Source organism: Cebidichthys violaceus, unplaced genomic scaffold, assembly GCF_023349555.1.
Source record: "Cebidichthys violaceus isolate CVI_PGR_0920_01 unplaced genomic scaffold, fCebVio1.0.p SCAF_2, whole genome shotgun sequence".
Classification (NCBI taxonomy): domain Eukaryota; kingdom Metazoa; phylum Chordata; class Actinopteri; order Perciformes; family Stichaeidae; genus Cebidichthys; species Cebidichthys violaceus.
Window position 1 is genome coordinate 14,114,746 of NW_027176372.1, and position 17,725 is coordinate 14,132,470.

At 39.2% G+C, this 17,725-nt stretch overlaps 3 protein-coding genes across 5 annotated transcripts; 1 reads left to right on the forward strand and 2 right to left on the reverse strand.

The window, feature by feature from the left end:
• Positions 1–80: 80 nt before the first annotated feature.
• gdf9 (growth differentiation factor 9) lies at positions 81–3,077 on the reverse strand. The gene is made up of 2 exons (XM_068714588.1): positions 2,702–3,077; positions 81–1,767 (listed from the first exon to the last, which is right to left on the reverse strand). The coding sequence occupies exons 1-2, from the start codon at positions 3,075–3,077 to the stop codon at positions 833–835; spliced, it is 1,311 nt and encodes a 436-aa protein (XP_068570689.1). The 3' UTR covers positions 81–832.
• Positions 3,078–4,960: 1,883 nt separating this feature from the next.
• sowahab (sosondowah ankyrin repeat domain family member Ab) lies at positions 4,961–7,681 on the reverse strand. Its single transcript, XM_068714587.1, has one exon. The coding sequence runs from the start codon at positions 7,607–7,609 to the stop codon at positions 6,239–6,241; it is 1,371 nt and encodes a 456-aa protein (XP_068570688.1). The 5' UTR covers positions 7,610–7,681; the 3' UTR covers positions 4,961–6,238.
• Positions 7,682–9,064: 1,383 nt separating this feature from the next.
• Positions 9,065–17,668, forward strand: LOC137875391 (septin-8-A-like). 3 transcript variants are annotated; one of them, XM_068714586.1, is made up of 10 exons: positions 9,065–9,177; positions 10,989–11,137; positions 11,246–11,441; positions 11,997–12,183; positions 12,271–12,432; positions 12,672–12,768; positions 12,937–13,105; positions 13,994–14,126; positions 14,233–14,420; positions 16,996–17,668. In XM_068714586.1, the coding sequence occupies exons 2-10, from the start codon at positions 11,041–11,043 to the stop codon at positions 17,048–17,050; spliced, it is 1,284 nt and encodes a 427-aa protein (XP_068570687.1). In that variant the 5' UTR covers positions 9,065–9,177; positions 10,989–11,040; the 3' UTR covers positions 17,051–17,668. The 3 variants fall into 3 exon arrangements, with proteins under 3 accessions (XP_068570687.1, XP_068570685.1, XP_068570686.1); XM_068714584.1 differs by having other exon boundaries at positions 11,023–11,137; XM_068714585.1 differs by lacking the exon at positions 16,996–17,668 and adding an exon at positions 15,970–16,986 and having other exon boundaries at positions 11,023–11,137.
• The last annotated feature ends 57 nt before the right edge of the window (positions 17,669–17,725 follow it).

Genomic DNA, 17,725 nt, shown 5'->3' on the forward strand with positions numbered 1-17,725 from the left:
TTATTTCCCCCATTTCCAATGAACAGTTACAGACAGCTGTATTTATGCATGTTATTTTTTTTTTAATTTTCCAACTTTTCAGACAATCTGTCTTCATATTTGTACTTGAATATCCCTAACCTGAGCATAGACACAGTGAATTCATTCAATTTGCATAAATAGACATGACATGCATTTAGTCACATTCAATCAGTACAATTTCATAAGTCAATTCATACTTATGCAGCTACGCTGGGACCAGAAGTAATAAATACACACTGAAACCTCGACAACTTTCATTCTGGACATTATGAGGTCAGCTGCCATTCAGACAGTTGTCTCTAATCTCCAAGAATAAAAGGATATGTAAAAGGTTTGATAAGAGTTTGTGACCGCTTTTTCATCTTTTGTCCAGAACAGGGCTACTTAAAACTTGGCAATTGTGTTAAATTAAAGAATAATGACCCCCACCCAAAATAAGTTAACAAAAATACAACTTAAAAAAAACAAACATACAAAATCATACAGCACTCATTTTTCTTCTTCAAATGTGTTGAAGAATAGGACGCATTGGCATCCTTTCTTGTAACACCTTAACAAAAAGGAAATAAATGTCACCTTTCCACATTTTTCACTAGGATAAAATACTTTTTGTTTAAGTAAACACACCTGCTCCAGATCAAACTTCATGCGCAACGATTTAATAAATTCATGAAATCACTGAGCCTGGTCAGAATATCCCATACTTGGATAGAGTCCACCTGTGATGACTGTTGAGGAGGTCTGTGGTGATGTTCTATTCAGCCTGTAAAAAAGAAGGAGAAAAAAAAGCACAAACGCGTTGGTAGCTGGCTTAGCGACATGTGCATCTGGTGGCAACCATGTCTTCAAACTCCTTGTAGACATAGGAGCCATCCTCCTCAAAGATCATGACACTCAGGGGGCTGTAATGGGAGGGAATGCACGAGGGCCTGGGCACGGAGGAGTCCAGCTTCTCGTAGATGATGTTCTGCACCATGGTATGGACAGGGGAGCCATAGATGAAGCCCATGGTCCTCGGGCAGACACCTCTGCAGTACCTGGGGTTGTACTTTGGTGGAAAAACAATCCAGTGATCCAGTTTGAGCTGGCTGAATCGCACCCGAAAATCATATAAGGCACAGTCGCTTGTCTGGAATTCAGAGCTGGGAAGAAGCTCCGGCAGGTGGATATCCAGACTTTTATCGCCTCGCTTGCTCTTTGAAGATGCTCTCTTCCACCTCCTCTTTCGCCCCATCGTCTGCTCTGGTTTGAAGACCATCTGCTCGGGAAATGTGTTCACCGCAGCGGCTGGCCTCTGACCTGCTTTGGCATTGACTAGGAACTTCTGGTGGGCGATTTTGCTGGTGTCATAGAGATAAAGAAGCAGAAGAGGCGACCTCAGGGTGAACTTCAGTGGGGCTTTGCGCCCATCACCACCAGCTCTGTGTTCCTCTGGGCAGGTGGCGTTGATGAGCAGGTGGACATTCTTCTTCTGGAACTTTAAGAGAGGCCGGAGAAACAAGGTGACGTCAACCTCCACCCAGTTCCTCTTGCTCTTTGCGTCTGTGCTGACTGTGAAGTTCACGGCGTGATGGACCCCAGGACACAGCTGACACTGGTTTGAGTGCTCCTGCTCCCCAAGACTCAGGTAGCACACAGAGTTGACAGGCGCTGCGTGGTCAAAATTGTACAGCAGGGCCGACTTCAGAAGCTGTTCTTTTCTTCTTACTTGATCAAGGCTGTAGGAAAGATCCTGCATAAAGTTCCCTGAAGGAGAAAATATGAAGGCACCATTACATGTCAGTCACACAAATGTCCATGTGCTCATGATTACATTACAATAATCCAGAATAAACATGTCTATTTTGTACATGAGCCTGTTTAAGTGCACAATGTCACTGATGCCTTTACAACATGACGCAGGAGTTTGAAGAGAGGCGCCTCAGGTAAAAATGACAATTTTCATCAAATTGGTCCATTTAGAGACATTTCTCTCCTCAACTATTTTAAGTTCAAAAGCATGATTAACACAGAAAAACTGCATAAAAGAGATAATGTATTTAATACCAAATTAATCTACTTAGAATTTCATTAACTGTTCACTGATCACTACAGTTTCTAAAACACAGATTTGCTCAATTTAGAAATATTTGTCCAATTTCCATACAGTAATGAATAGATATCACAGTCATAAAACAAACAGCTGCTCCTGCCATAGGGCTGAAATTCACATCCTCTTAATCCACCTTTAATGTTTTTGTCTGAGATTTACTCAAACCCATTAAAAAGGGCCAAAAGACAAGCAGCTTTTAATTTGAGTGGTGTATTGTCTGTAATACATTTCAGAATGGCACCTTAACAATATCTGATCTTATTATGACCCCCTGTTGACCCTCCTTCCACCTCTGTAGCATTCCAAGTTTAAGTACAGAGAAAATCGTCCCACCACAATGCACTGGAATAAATCATACCTAGCCCCATATTTTCTGAATGCCAAGTTTTTGGAAACTTGATTAAGACAGAGCCCATATGCAAAACAGAGCCACATATGTAATAATGCAGGAGCCCTCTTAGTCTATATTGTTCTTAAATGGTGAAATTAACCGACCAAATACGCTGTTAATTATATGACCAAACTATTCAAAGCACAGTGAATCTGGAGGTCTGGGACCCTTGAGCAGTAATACTGCAGCCTGCTCACCTTCATTACTTTGTGCAAGACATTCATCTTGTGGCTTGATCAGTCGGACTGTGTTGTATATGTCACTCCCGTCCAAACTCCTCTGCACTCGGGATGACTTCTTGTAAACCTCCGTGAGATACTTCATGTACCTGTGCTCGGGTTTCATCTTTTTCTTCAGGCCCGGGTTCCACCTCGACCCTCCGTGCTCTGACAGTGCCTTGAGCAGCGGGGAGAAGATACTGCCGTAAGGGTAGCTGAAGTCACCCAGGTTGTGCAGCGCATTCGAGGCAGCCAGAGAAGCTCGGACCAGCGGGCAGCCGCAGGTGACCAGCAGCAGAAAAAAAATAGTGCGAAAATAACGAAGGACAGCTGACATCAGCATTTGTTTTCCCATGATAAATAACGACACCAGGCAAAACTACGAGAGACTCTCCGCCGAGAGCTCGAGGTAAACAGGACCGCAAGCACGTGTTGCTGCTGATCAACATGCACAGGTGTTTGCAATCAACGCTATCACTCTTGTTACTGTCTCAGGTAAAGAGACATCATTTATAACTTGTTCAGATTCAGTGGCGATATCACATTCAGCAAAATTAGCAAAAGGCTTTTAAATTATAGCTTAATTAAGTTGAATTACACAGTGCTTTAGCCTTTCCTGGATCCACGAATCTCATCAGATATTGAAAGTATTTTTGGCACTTTAATGTAAAACTCGAAGTAATCAGATTAAAATTAGGATTTAGAGCAAAATCACAAAAAGGAATTTTTAACCACATTTTCTCCACCAAAATATTTTTTCCAAGCATAGATACACACATAATGCACAACAGTCAGCAATATTTCACGTTATGCCGTAAAAAATAATGACCTTTATGGAGACAGATTTTACGCTTTTATTTTGAAGACCAACATCCGGTGCTATTTCAGTACCGCTACCTCAATTTAACCACTTAAGTATTAATTAAAGAGTTGTATTAATGTCCCTTATATTTTACAAAAATAACTAATACTGCCATGTTGGTTTAAAGTTAATATGTAACGTTGTTATTATTTTACAGTATTGACTTAAAGTTTAGGGAAAATAGACTTATGCATCGCTAATAGAATATTATTTGTCCTAGAGTAATGGTTTCAAACCAGATGTGCAAGATTGGCTCACAAGCAGGTAACACTATAATGTTAGGTCTCAATTTATAGAAAATAACTTATTCAACACTGTTCACTCCTAAAAAATGACAGAAGCATAGCTACTGTAAAGCTGCTGACCACTAGAGGGCAGACATTGCATCCACCATTTTTTCTCAAGCTCATATTACACACACATTATCTTTCTTAAACTGTTAACTTTTGTACTTTGTAACCTTATAATATTTTAAACATTTCAATATGGACAAATTAGAGTTAAGGTTACCAATATAGGCTTTCTAACCCCATGATAAAGGGGTTTCAATTCTATGAAAATCCTGTTTGCATAACTACTTCAGTGACTATTTAAACTGTGAATGAAAATATGAGCAAGCCCTGCCCTCTACTGGCCTGAAATATGAAGAACAAATAAAGAGACACAACGTTGCCCATTATCTGTAAAAATCATCGAAGATATACTAAAACAACATGTAATTGTGATGTATCAAGAGGTCCTGACTCAACATGAAGACATATGATGTATACAGATAAAGCAATGCAGATGTTATGTGGTGGAAATAGCTGTAATTGGCCCTCATGCATGGTGTGGCCACTGGTTAGACACAGATATAGTGTTTGTGTTCAATATAATGTCTTCGCTGCCTTACTTTCTAATAAAACACCACACCAGTGAAGTTCTTTGTACAGTGGTTGGATAGGATTACCATTGATTTAATGTTGATTGATTTTAGGAGATTAATCATTTTGTTGTTGTATGTTTTTCCTGTAATATCCACAGAACAGGTTTAAAATATTTAGCCTCACTACCTGCAAGGTTTTAAAAAATTATGTTTGTGCCATCCAACACTTTCATATTGTGAAGGTTAATTGTATCCTCTAAGGACCACCCAGCTGGGCTTTAAACTTAGGTTAGCTGTGTCTCAGTTACACACCATGTACTACTACTAAAATGTATACATATGTACATATTATACAGATTTGAAGTAGCTAAAATTGTACCACAAAAGGATGTACTTTTCCATTTTGTACTGCCAGGAAATGATACAGACCTGAACCCCTCCACAGTATTGTTGGACAGTCTTTAAAGCTTGACATTTTTGTCTGAAATATTAACAAAGAGACATAGGTAGACAGTAGGTACACATCCATGTTATTTCAGTTGCTATGCAAAGTTTTGTGGTGGGATGTAACACAATGCAGTCTACTTTGTTGAATTGTTGGTGTGAGTGCAGCTGTCCTTTGTCAGGATCATTATGCAAGCAGCGTCTTTTCCAGATAACGAGACAAAGGACATTGTTCTGGCACAGTTTTGCTTGTGGCTTCATTGTCTGAGCTCCAACACTTTTCATGTCATCTGGGACTCTGCCAGGGTCAGTTAAGGACGCACGATACACAAAAGGCAGATTTCTGTTTTTGAGCATTCCTGATCTGGGAAAAAGGTAATTCATTCATCAATGACAACTTGCCCAATAAGATATGTTTTAAAGGGGTTATTAGTTTTCCCCATAAAGTTTATTTCTTTCCCATTTAAAAAAAAATTCCACACCCTACAATTTAATCTTTGGCTTCTCTTTTGAAGGTAATGGGAAATCATGGAAACACATATATTTGGCAGAAATCTTGTCAAATCAATACTGTAATGATTGATTACAATATGGTATTTGGGGCATAGCTTAGAATGACCTGTTTTACCACATTATCCCACAGAATGAAACCCATGTTGTCCCACAAAGGGAGGCCTTGCTCATCCATTACAGCCCAAGTTCACAAAGAGATTGATAAAGGAGACATTCCACCACCCAGTCTGGTGGCCTGCTTTGCATAAGTGGCCCCCACAAAGGATCCCTTTGCGCTTACTTAAGTTTAGAGGTACTGTAGCTTTTTCAAAATGTTTTTTTCTACAAAAGTATTCAATGTTTTCTCTGCACCTGGTTGCAGATGACTTTAATTTTGATGATCAGAAGCATTGACATGATTCACATCAGTGTTGATAGCAACTGTTTCCCAGGTGTGGTCTGTTTTCATAGTTCCTCATACTTTGAAGTCACTAATCAAGAGGTAAAGTTGACAGATTTATTACACATTAGTTAAGGAATATATGTGTGAATATCACTGATTGTTGGTGTTGTTAGTAAGAAAAATAAATTATATTAGTTAAAAATAACATATTCATTGTTAATACATGAAATTCAACTAAAGAAAGAAAAAAAGATTATTAATTTATAAATATCAATAGCACATCCAGCAGTGAAACACAGTACAAGAGAGGTGCAATAAGTACTGAGAGACACATCTGTAATTCAGTTATAGACTTTAAGTGACCTAAACGATAAACAATGGTTTAAGTTTTTCTAATATTATTATAATACACAAACTCAGAATTATACCACAATTGTAATGTTGTCCATCTCACAGCTTCTTTTGTGATCCGTGTAATTCTCCCCCGTCATGAGCACATTTAGTTGCTGTCTTTAGTTTCTTGTGAGGCTGGAACAGTTTACTAATAGTGTTGAAGCCCTTAGTGTGCTCTCTGTATTCATCCTCCTCCGTCTTCTCCCTGTACTTGCTCTGCTGCAGTCCTCCTATAAGTGCTCTGACCTCCGCTGACACACCGTGGCCGAGGTAATGGAAGGCCTTCTTGCCGTCATTATCTCTTTCATTTACATTCGCCCCGTAACTTTGCACAAGCAAAACCATCACGTCACTGCGCCCGTGCATGGCTGCGATGTGTAAAGGCGTGTATCCTCCATGTGCTTTGCTGTTGACGTTCACGTAAGTGCCTCTTTTCCTGGAGACGTCCACGAGCTTGTGTATCATCTCGCTGTTGCCGGTCTTTGCAGCCCAGTGCAGCGCTGTGAAACCTGACATGAAGTCTCTCTTCTGTGCCAAGCGCGTGTCCTGCAGCAGCAAACCATAGATTTGTCCCCACAGTCCGGCTGCGCACTTTACCAACCACTCATGAGCTAATGGCTCCAGAGGTACTGACTCTGAGTACTTTGCTTCATCTCTCTTGTTTTGGGGCCTTGCCAGGGGGAAACCTGTGGGTTGCACGTCCTCTGTGAGTCTGTTTTTCCAACACTGGGAGTCACTCAGTGACCCCTCATTGCAAGCTAAGTTAGGATTCAGAGTTGGCACTTTGGTGGCCACTGTTATTGGTCTGTCCCCCGTTAAATCCGGATGCACTCGGGAATGTCCTCTGTCCTGTGTACCTGGTGCAGAGTCTCTCGTGGGGGATTTCACTGCTATGACAGCGAACACAGCACCAGATGTCCTCGCTCTACTCGCCTGATCTCCGGGGATGTTCAGGACTTTAACGGTGGTCGTATCCGCACTACTACTCTCTCTTGATAACGGACTCCTTTCCTGCATACCCCCCAAAGACTCACTATAATATTCGCCATTTATGTTAGAGGCACAGCATGTATTATTGTTCTCAATGTCAGAGTAAATCAGCCTCGCGGACTCGGCTCGAGGAGGAGATGTGTACGAAAAGCTCGTATTTTGACTCGAGAGACTGTCGTCCATCTGCGTCTCATCACGCGCCGCCTCTTTAACAAAGTCCTGGTACCTTTTCTTCACAACCACAAACTTCACCCCGTCGATCTGCTTCACCACAGCGACGCTGTTTACCGACTTCTTGAAAAGGTCCCTATTGTGCTGCTTTTCCACGGGATCGCCGCCGTTGATTTGTCTTCTGAAGTTATTCAGCAACTCCGAGTTCTTCACTTTGCCTCCGTGCTCCAGTAAAAAAGACAAAAGAGATTCTTGGGTCAAAGCCATTTTGTAAATATATAACAGATATGTTAGATAACGCTGGGGGGGATAATCTCTTCTCTGTCCGCGCTCCCCTCTCTGTGGTCCTCCTCCAACCTGCTGCTTCCGGCGCCTCGCCAAATAAATTCTTTTGTCTCTCCGTCTCTCCCCCTTAAACGCTGAGCTTTAAAAGTGGAACAATATCACAGCCGATTAAAAACGACGAATTGTACATTTATTATCGTATTTTTTTTGCATATTTACATTGAGTAATTAAAAAAAATGGCCATTGTAAAAATAATAAATACTAGAGTAGTGCTATATTTGTATATTTGTTTATTATATATTGAGTTTAGTTTTAACACAGCAAACACATTTTTCGTAATTTATTTGTATATTGTTGTCATTTAACCTAAAGAATAGTGTTTCACATTATTAACCAATATTTTCCGAAGATAAATCTTTACAGTAACCCTAAATGTTGACTCCTTGTGACATTAGATAACTAGAATCAGCTTTGTTGGCCAAGTACAAGTACACATGCAAGGAGTTTGACTAATTATTTTTATTATTATTTCAATATACTTACACATTCATAGAAATACATCTTAAAACTAGGACAACAAAGCAAAATGAAAGTAAACAAACATTGAGCCATATGTAAATACAAATAGGCGATAGAATATATAAAGTATAAATAGGCTAAAAACACAACAATGAACAACTTCATACAATGTATATAAATCAGACTGTTTCTGGAAACATTAAAAAGTAGTACAGTAGGTAAATGGTGCAAATGTGCTGGAATAAAAAATGGAATGGTTAACGTAACAGGTTGCTTTATATACATGCATATTGATCATCATTCAAACAACAACACAGCAATGATATGTGTGTATGTATGATAGCAAATGGATCCCATGTTTCCATAAAACCTCAACATTACAATACTTCATTCAGTCCTACATTCATAATCTACTTGTACAAGTATATGAGTATTGGCAACAGAATACTTTAAAGTTTCAAAAGTAAAAGTATTAATAATACTCAACTAGCTTAATGGCGTCCTGTCAGAGGGTTATGTGTATCATTAGATGAATATTACTCATGCATTACTGTCAACCTGCTGTAGCTGGTATGTGAATCTAATTTTAGAAAGTTCAGTTTGTTATACATGTTTGTAAAATCTTCATCTTCAAAATCAATTACTAATTGTCAAATAGGCTACATGTAGTGGAGTATGAAATAGGGGGAAAAAATGGATGTAATCTGTTACAAAGTAAGCTATTACTACAGCCCAGCCTACAATGTATGTGACAACTGCTCGTTTCCTTGACAAAAGCTCTAATCTGTCGAAGTAAACACACAAACAAAACACATTTTACACTAAACTCTTTCAGAGTGAGAATAAAGGCTGAACGCTTGAGCTGTTGTAGTGTCGCCCTCCAGCACAGAGGGGGTGTTGCCTCCAAGTGGCCATATTGAAAGCACTGCGAGTCTGCTTAACGTGGAGAGAGCAGGTCTGGATGAAGACAGATAATTCCTGCACTCAGCCACTTCTGACGATGGCGGCCAATGATGTAGACGTTTTCGCAGTAAGTATGATGATCTGCTGTCTGGCGGCCTGCAGGGACTCGTGGTTTGGTGTCGTCAGAGTAGAAAATAAACTAGCATAGCATTCAGGTGTATGTGAGAGCAAGGTGATGGTAATGAGACGTGGTCCGCTGCGGTGTTGAGACGGCTTGTTATGTCTACACGGGATAAAGACGGAGTTTCAGCTAAAAAACGATGCACCGTCGTCCCGTATGATGCGTGCAATCTGTGGAGCCGTGCAGAGAAAGAGGCGCACTTAGGCATCCAACTGTGCTGCATAAACCCGCACGACGCGTGTGCATCAACACTTTGCTTTTTTTTTTACCATGTCAACACGGTGACAGGTGTACGCGGGTGCTGAATTAACGGGAACAAGCGGTTAAAATGAAACGCGGGACAGCAGGCAGTAAGACACGAAATTAAGAGGATAAACATAAGCAGCAGCCTCCGAAAGTCGCAGCTAGCTCCTCAAAATGATGTATTAGCCAAACGTGTCATTCGTGGACATTTGTTTATTTAAAAAGCCACCATAGCCTACAGTACATGCCTTGTATTAGGTCTCCTGGTGCACAGGTTGCAACATGAGGATCAGGATGTGTTCAATACAACAATCATCCGTTTCTGTCCCTCTCTCTACACACACACACGCACGCACGCACGCACGCACGCACACACACACACACACACACACACACACACACACACACACACACACACACACACACACACAAAGAGCTCTTTATCTAGATGTTTCACAGGGATGGGAGGACATCCAAGCTGCTGGCTGCCCTGCTGGTACCCATAACTCCCCTTCACAGACAAACACACCACCTCAACTTAACATAACAAAGTAACCGATGATTGTTGTATTGAACACATCCTGATCCTCATGTTGAGCCTTTTGCATGATGCCAGTAAATCAGGATGTGTCTGATAGGAGGGATAAAACACCTCTCAGCTCATAGCCAGGGCAAAATATACATTCTATAAAGTATGTATTATTGTGTTCAGATTCAAACGCCGCCATGCATTTTTAGTGTTATATTAATGAACGTGGAAAGTATAGACAGTATGATGGTTGGGAGATATGTACAGTGAGTTAAATCATTTTATTCAAACGCAAGTAAACACAGTGCTGTCAACTGTTAATCCATTAGTCGATCAACAGAAAAATAATAAGAAACTAGTTTGATAATTAATTAACCCGTTTAGATCATTTATAGAGCAAAAGCCAATTTTTTAGTTTCTCAAAATGTTTGTTTTTCCTGTTTTTAGTCATTATGAATTAAATATCTTGTTTTTGTACAGTTGGTTAAGCAAAACAAGCAATCTGAAGAGGTAACTCTGGGCTCTGAAAGAGTTTTTTTGGCTATTCTTTTACGATCTATCTATTACATCTAATCTGTTAATCAACAGACTAATCAATGATGAACATATTTGTAATAAATAAGTTTCAGCCCTGAATATAATCACAAACTGTTACTGTCAGCAGCTTTGAATTTAGCCTAAGCCCTGATGCTAAGGCTTCATAAACAGACATAAGACACAGTGTCAAGAATGACATCTGTGCTGCACAACTCATGTGATTCTCATAGATTTTTGTTTTCTCTTCAGATTAGCGTGTCTCTAAAGGAGGAATTTGGTTTGTGATATTGAGACAGAACCTTTTTATAGGTTGGACTGTTCAGTGTGTTAAGTGGAAAGGAGAGATGACCTCATTTGCAAAGAATGCTTTTAACTTAAGCTTGAAAGCAGAATGTGGGGATGGGATCTGACAGAAGGGGCTCTTTAACCTCGTCATTTTATTTTATAGATTGTTGTTCTTCCTGTTTTTCCGAATACCTCAGCATGAAGAAAAGCGAAACATGGAGCTCGGAGGTCATGTGGGGTTTGACAGTCTTCCAGATCAGTTGGTCAGTAAATCAGTCGCACAGGGATTCTGCTTCAACATCCTCTGCGTTGGTACGTCTGAACCCAGGAGCAAAGCTAGTGCTGTGAACGTGACATGCATTTTTGGGGAATTTAAATGGTCATCTCTGTTCACCTTGTGTCATTTTCTTTTTATTAAAGGTGAGACAGGGATAGGCAAGTCAACATTAATGAACACTCTTTTCAATACAACATTTGAAAATGAGGAAGCCAGCCACTATCAGACTGAGGTACAGCTACGCCCACAAACCTATGATCTGCAGGAGAGCAACGTCAACCTCAAGCTGACCACTGTGCACACTGTAGGGTTTGGAGACCAGATCAACAAAGAACAAAGGTACAGATTCTTGGAGATGTTTATTTGACTTACAGTTAGACTGAATGCTTTCCAGACATATAATGTATGCACTGTCCTGCACGATGGAAGGAAAATATACAATGTTGTTAAAATGTTATAGAAAACCTTTTACAGGCATTGTCAGTGCTGTTTTAATACTGATCTTGAAAACTGCTCCGACATTTTTCTTGTTTGGTTCAGCACCAGTTATTCATCTTTTCCACCCTTGCTCTGGTCCTGCAGCCAACACACTTACACAGTATGGACTTGAGGAAGAGATCTGGCCTGTTTCTGGCATGCAAATTGGGTGGGAAGAAAGGAAATATGTGAATGACTGGTAGAACTAATGCAATCTCAATAGACATTTGAGTGCTCCCAACAGCAGGGAGTAGAAAAAGCAGACATTCTTGGCTGCAAGGCTGTAGTTGCAGTTTGTTGCCAGAATACTAACATGTTTTCAAACTACATGAAAGCAATGTACAGTTTATTGTTCATGTGTGTAAGGATAAAATAATGATGCTCATGTTTTATGTCTTGTGTTGTCTTTCTGTGCAGCTATAAACCCATTCTTGAGTATATTGATACCCAGTTTGAACGGTATCTTGAGGAGGAGCTAAAAATAAAACGCTCCTTATTTAACTGCCATGACACAAGAATCCACATCTGCCTGTACTTCATCGCTCCCTCCGGACACTCCCTGAAGTCTCTTGATCTCGTCACAATGAAGAAACTGGACAGCAAGGTGAATACAGAATCTTTGACCGTGTATTTCAGCAGTCAATGTTACTTGTTCCTCAGTCCATCACTCATATTATGATTTTCCATGCAGGTGAACATCATCCCAGTTATTGCAAAGGCAGACACGGTTTCCAAGAGCGAACTGGACAAATTGAAGATCAAGATTATGAGTGAGCTGGTCAGTAATGGAGTACAGATTTATCAGTTCCCCACGGAGGATGAAGCTGTTGCAGAGATAAACACCTCCATGAATGTGAGTCCTAGAAACACAAAGACATAATACAATACTTAAGATAATGTTCTCACTTTCTCCTCCACTGTATTCTTAACCCTACACCCATCTTTTGGTATTGTAACAATGAAAGCCACAATTTGAATCCATAGTCGACATATATTTAGAAGCATATCTTCATAGCAGAATGAGATCCCGGACATAACGACAGTAGTATCATTTTAAACATCTTGTAACAATTTCACCACTATACATTACAGACTCATCTTCCCTTTGCTGTGGTTGGGAGTTTAGAAGATGTTAAAGTGGGAAACAAGATGGTGAAAGCAAGGCTGTACCCCTGGGGATCAGTACAGGGTGAGTTGGCTGAATTGATCTTACAAGCATCATAAAGTCCCAAACAGTAGAAACTGCTAAACTATTGATATATAATCATAATATTATGATTCTCAGGTTTTATCAGCAAGGGTCTTGAGTTCAGATTTTCGGTAAGTGCAAAATGACCAAGCTTCTTTTATTTTCCAGTGGAGAATGAAAACCATTGTGATTTTGTGAAGCTGAGGGAGATGCTGCTGCGTGTGAACATGGAGGATCTCCGGGAGCAAACACACGCTCGACACTATGAGCTCTACCGTCGCTGCAAGCTAGAAGAGATGGGCTTCAAGGACACAGACCCGGACAGCCAGTCGTTCAGGTGAAATTGGGGGGAGCAGTGATGTAATGCATCTGGACAACTTATTTCAGTGGGACTGCAAAAACACAACTGTTTTCTTTTTGATATAAAAAACGTACTGATGAATGACTTGGTTAATGAACAGTACATTAATATCTATGTTGATTTGATTTGGAATAGGTTGATTTTTCCCTTTTCATCAACCAATTAGAGCTTAATGGAAAAGTGTGACGCTTTATGTGTCAATTTAGACTCTAGATTAATTATTTAACTATAGTATAAATCATTGATTGTATTTGGTTCTATTTTTGACTCATCTGAACCTTTTAAGTGCCTTCATGAATTCATTAACTTAACTAAATCAGGTTGCATCATTTAAACTTAAGAAATGTCATAGCCATTTAAGACTTAGAAGTAATGTGTTAACCAGGGAACATCTGTAGTGCTGTACAGTCAAAACCCATCAACTTTGTAAACAGGAAGCCATCACCAATTAACCTCCAGATAATAATACATTAAACCCGGTTGATACTCCTTTGTAAATGTAGGAATGGCTTTTTTTTGTTTACATATGCACACATGCAGAAATGTGATTTAGAGTTAATAGTATTCATGTATTTTAGAGTGAGTGGAAAATGTCATCTATGCAACATATGACCTTATTTTCTAATGTTTTGTAATTTGAAGTACATTGTTTTTGTGACACTATCATTTCAAATATTCCCAGTTCACATCTGTATTAAACAGCATTTTGATCAAAGTGTCAGGTCAGATGTTGACCATATTATCTCTTGTTCTCTTCAATCTGAAAGGGTCATGTTTAACATGCTAGTTTCATTTCTCCAGTTATGGCTCATGTCCAATAAGGTATTAGACTGATCTTAACATTCCTTTTACTCTGATTTTCAGCCTTCAGGACACATATGAAGCCAAGAGGAAGGAGTTCCTTGTGGATCTGCAGCGCAAAGAGGAAGAAATGAGACAGATGTTTGTCAACAAAGTGAAGGAGACAGAAGCTGAGCTGAAAGAAAAGGAAAAAGAGGTGAGGATTGACATGATCGTAAAATAACTACTCATTCAAAATACACCATGTTTGCTCTGTCTCACATTGTGCCCTGTCTTTTCACCACCATCATCATCATCTCTAGCTTCATGAGAGGTTTGAGCAGCTCAAGCGGATGCACCAGGAAGAAAAGAAGAATCTGGAGGAGAAAAGACGAGAACTGGAGGAGGAAATGAACGCCTTCAACAGAAGAAAGGTTGCAGCTGAGACGCTGATGGGACAGGCTCTCCAAGGCTGCTCACAACCATTCAAGAAGGACAAAGACAAGAAGAAGTAAGTCAAATTTTCTGTGTGTATTTGATTTGTTGTGCTACTCAAGTGGTTCCTTTCATACACCGTTGTTGTCAGACCATGCGATAAAACCCGCTAAATAGTAACACTAAATACCTTCAGCCAAATAATGATTAATTTGTTAAATATCACACATATATTATATTCACAAGTCTTCAACGTGTTTTCTCTAAGTCAGTCTATGTAGAGTTGATCGGACAGAGGGGGGAAGGTGTACAATGTGATTAATGAGATACTGTTATTTTCCCAGAAGCCATGTTGGCTCAGAAACTGATACGTGGACAGATTCAGACTGACACTGTGTGCCCAGACATAGCGGAGAGGGTCACAGCTTGCATGACACAGCCTGATGCTTATGTCTCTGCAGGCTGACCTGCCAGACTGTATCTCAGGCAGGGGCACCTCTGTTTTCATTCCACTGGTCTCACCGATGCTCACACCATGCGCAACACTGATGACACTTAGACATCCCACATAGAGCCGTAGTCATTTCTGCAGGTGGAAACATTATATGTCAGGATCAATTATATATGCTCAAAACTTACATACACAGCTTGAAGCTCAAGATTATCCTTGAAGATCCTCAATCACAAAGCTGTCTTAATGATTAGTAAAATACAAACACATGAATAAAAAAGAAAGCGTAGTTCCTTCAAAGATTTGCCCTCTTAATAGCAGTTTGTAGCGGCTTTAATGTCCTACCATGTGTGAAAATGTTAAGAGTGCCAAAGGCATTAAGTCAGTGTAATGCCACACAAGGCAGAAGATGTGATTTCAACAGCTTTCTGTATGTTTTACCTTTAAAATACTGTAGCTGGTGATCCTTCTGGCTATGTTTTACAACCCAGTTTGAGAAAAGGTGCTTTAGATTTGTCAAATAGAGGAAGAAGTGAATTTATGAGGAAAAGCTTTCACGTGTTGATAATACATCTGGGTAAGTTAAACATTTAAGGCAAGGCTTTGTTCAGACTACCTGATTTGTTTTCCAGATTGCAAGTAAAAGGCTGGATTCATTTATCTGCTTTGGTTGCTGTTGTTAAAAAAAGGGTTGGTGTGTTTTTCCAGGATGCAAACAAAACAGTGAGCTGATGTTCTCTTCTCTGTCTCACCAGACAGCATTAGTGACAGGAAAACATTGATTTGTATATGCAACCATTGTTGGTGGTGAACTCATGGTTGGTTAGCTGTGCTCTGGAGTCAGCGTCATGTGTTTTGTTGGATATGACCATAAAGACAGTTTAAACTCTTGATTTGAGTGGTCAGATTGAGAAAGAGTTCTACAAATTCAGTTTCTGATTTCACCTATGAATGTGGCCTGAATCTCAGTTTTTAACAATCTGATTTAAATGTTAAAATGTCAAAAACCGGACTGGACTTGTAACATAGCCTAAAATGATGATAAAAGAAGTTCCAACCACAATACTGTTGCATAACCATTTCATTCATTTATTATTTTCATTCAATCATTATTCCCCAAATCCTTCATTTCTTCTTCTTCCCATATTCTGTCTTATTTCTTTTCCCTTTTCAGTTGATTTATGGATCAAACATCCAGGGAACCAGGAATGTGTCTGCCATCCGCATTGGAAGAGAGAGAGAGTGAGTGTCACTAAGTAATGTCATATCTGACATTACTTACTGACACAGTATGTGTGGACCATTCACAGTGACTCGTATGTCAGTCTGAAATATGTGATGGCTATAAGCCACTGTATATTTATGGATCAAAAAGGTAGCTTTGCTCAGTGTGTTTAATTTGTCCCTAATGCTGACTCTGCTAGACACACAATCCATGGAATGTTTTCATAACATGTAGCTTGTGTTGTTTTATGTTCTTGCCATGAATGTGTGTTCATGTCCTGTTATAGAACATGAGACTTTTAGTCACCGACTGAATTGAAGCGATGACTGTGAGTTATGTTATGTTTTAACATGTGCAATTATTGGCAAGTTGAATGGTTCCTAGTAGGGTTTTTTAGCACTGAATTTCTAATAATGTACATATGATTATTGATACTTGTTTTTTTTAATTGTTGGTAGTTTGAGATAGAAGAAAATGTTATTGTCTAACACCACTTTATGCAAAGTTATAAAGAAAATAATGGAATTAATTTACAGTGAGTCTGAAAATGAGCAAATATGTTGCCATTATTTATATTCAAATAAATAATGTCAATGGAAAACCAGACACGGCATCAGTTCATGTGTTTGTCAGCTGAACCTTTCCTCTTAAACTCTCTCAGTTCTCTGTGACTTCCCGTCACATCAGTCATTTGTATAATACAAAGCATTTCATATTTCACTTGTTCCCGTCATGACGTACCAAAACATGGTTTTCTGATTTTGTGTTTCTGTAAAAGCATTATCCATTTAAATCAAGTTTCAGTTGTGATTGTCAGTGGAAACAAACGGGACAAATAACAAACTGCTCATGAAACCTAATTACCATTTGCACTAAACTTAAATATTTCTCATCTTGTTGAGGTTGGTCTAATGACTTTAATGAATAGAGTTGTTTGTCCGGATGAATAACATGGTTTTTCTTTCCTTTTCATAGCTTCTTTAGTCTTCCATCTGCGTGCTCCTTAACCTCAGGAAGGAATTTGAATTAGAAGACTTTCTACAACATCAAAAGATCACAGATTAGCAATCAAGTGTATTATTTTTACAATGTGAAATAACAATTTTATAGAAATGCACTTAACATCCCTGGAAGTTATTCAGCCTGAAGTCTTCCATGTCTACTAACCTCCCCTTTACGTGTAGCATGGTCTCTGCATGGCTCCTAACCTTCATTCCTGAAAGTATTAAAAGATCATTGCCAAAATCTTAGTTTTTGTACTAAATGTGCAATCTTCATTTATCCGCCATGTTATGCCTGTAGTTTTTGACTGATGACGATTTACACTGTGACATATATATTATAAAGTGACATGATATTGCTGTTAAATGTTGTATGGATTATACATTATATTATGATTATAAGCACTTTAAATCAGTCATGGTACAAATATTACCTTATATTTAATCATTTTAAAAGGTGTCTTATCATGCAAACATGTCAACCCTTATGTTGTGTCAAAAATATCTACTTAGAAGTATTTCATTCAGCCTGGATGTATATAAATTCAGGATTAAATCTCTTCATGTCAGTATATCTATATGGTGGGTCTGTGTGGGAGCACTTGCAGATTTGTATATCCTGATGTAATAAATACTTTTAAAAACGTGCCTCGTTCTCTCCATAATTGTACTGTATAAGACAGAAAATGGGTCTCAGCAGGTTC

Coding starts and splice junctions, on each gene's coding strand:
- gdf9 (XM_068714588.1), bottom strand. CDS start 3,077: ATGGGAAAACAAATGCTGATGTCAGCTGTCCTTCGTTATTTTCGCACT. Junction 1,768..2,701: donor TCTTGCACAAAGTAATGAAG/GTGAGCAGGCTG, acceptor TTTCTCCTTCAG/GGAACTTTATGCAGGATCTT.
- sowahab (XM_068714587.1), bottom strand. CDS start 7,609: ATGGCTTTGACCCAAGAATCTCTTTTGTCTTTTTTACTGGAGCACGGA.
- LOC137875391 (XM_068714584.1), top strand. CDS start 9,109: ATGAAGACAGATAATTCCTGCACTCAGCCACTTCTGACGATGGCGGCC. Junction 13,106..13,993: donor CCGGACAGCCAGTCGTTCAG/GTGAAATTGGGG, acceptor TCTGATTTTCAG/CCTTCAGGACACATATGAAG. Junction 14,421..16,995: donor AAGGACAAAGACAAGAAGAA/GTAAGTCAAATT, acceptor TCCTTTTCATAG/CTTCTTTAGTCTTCCATCTG.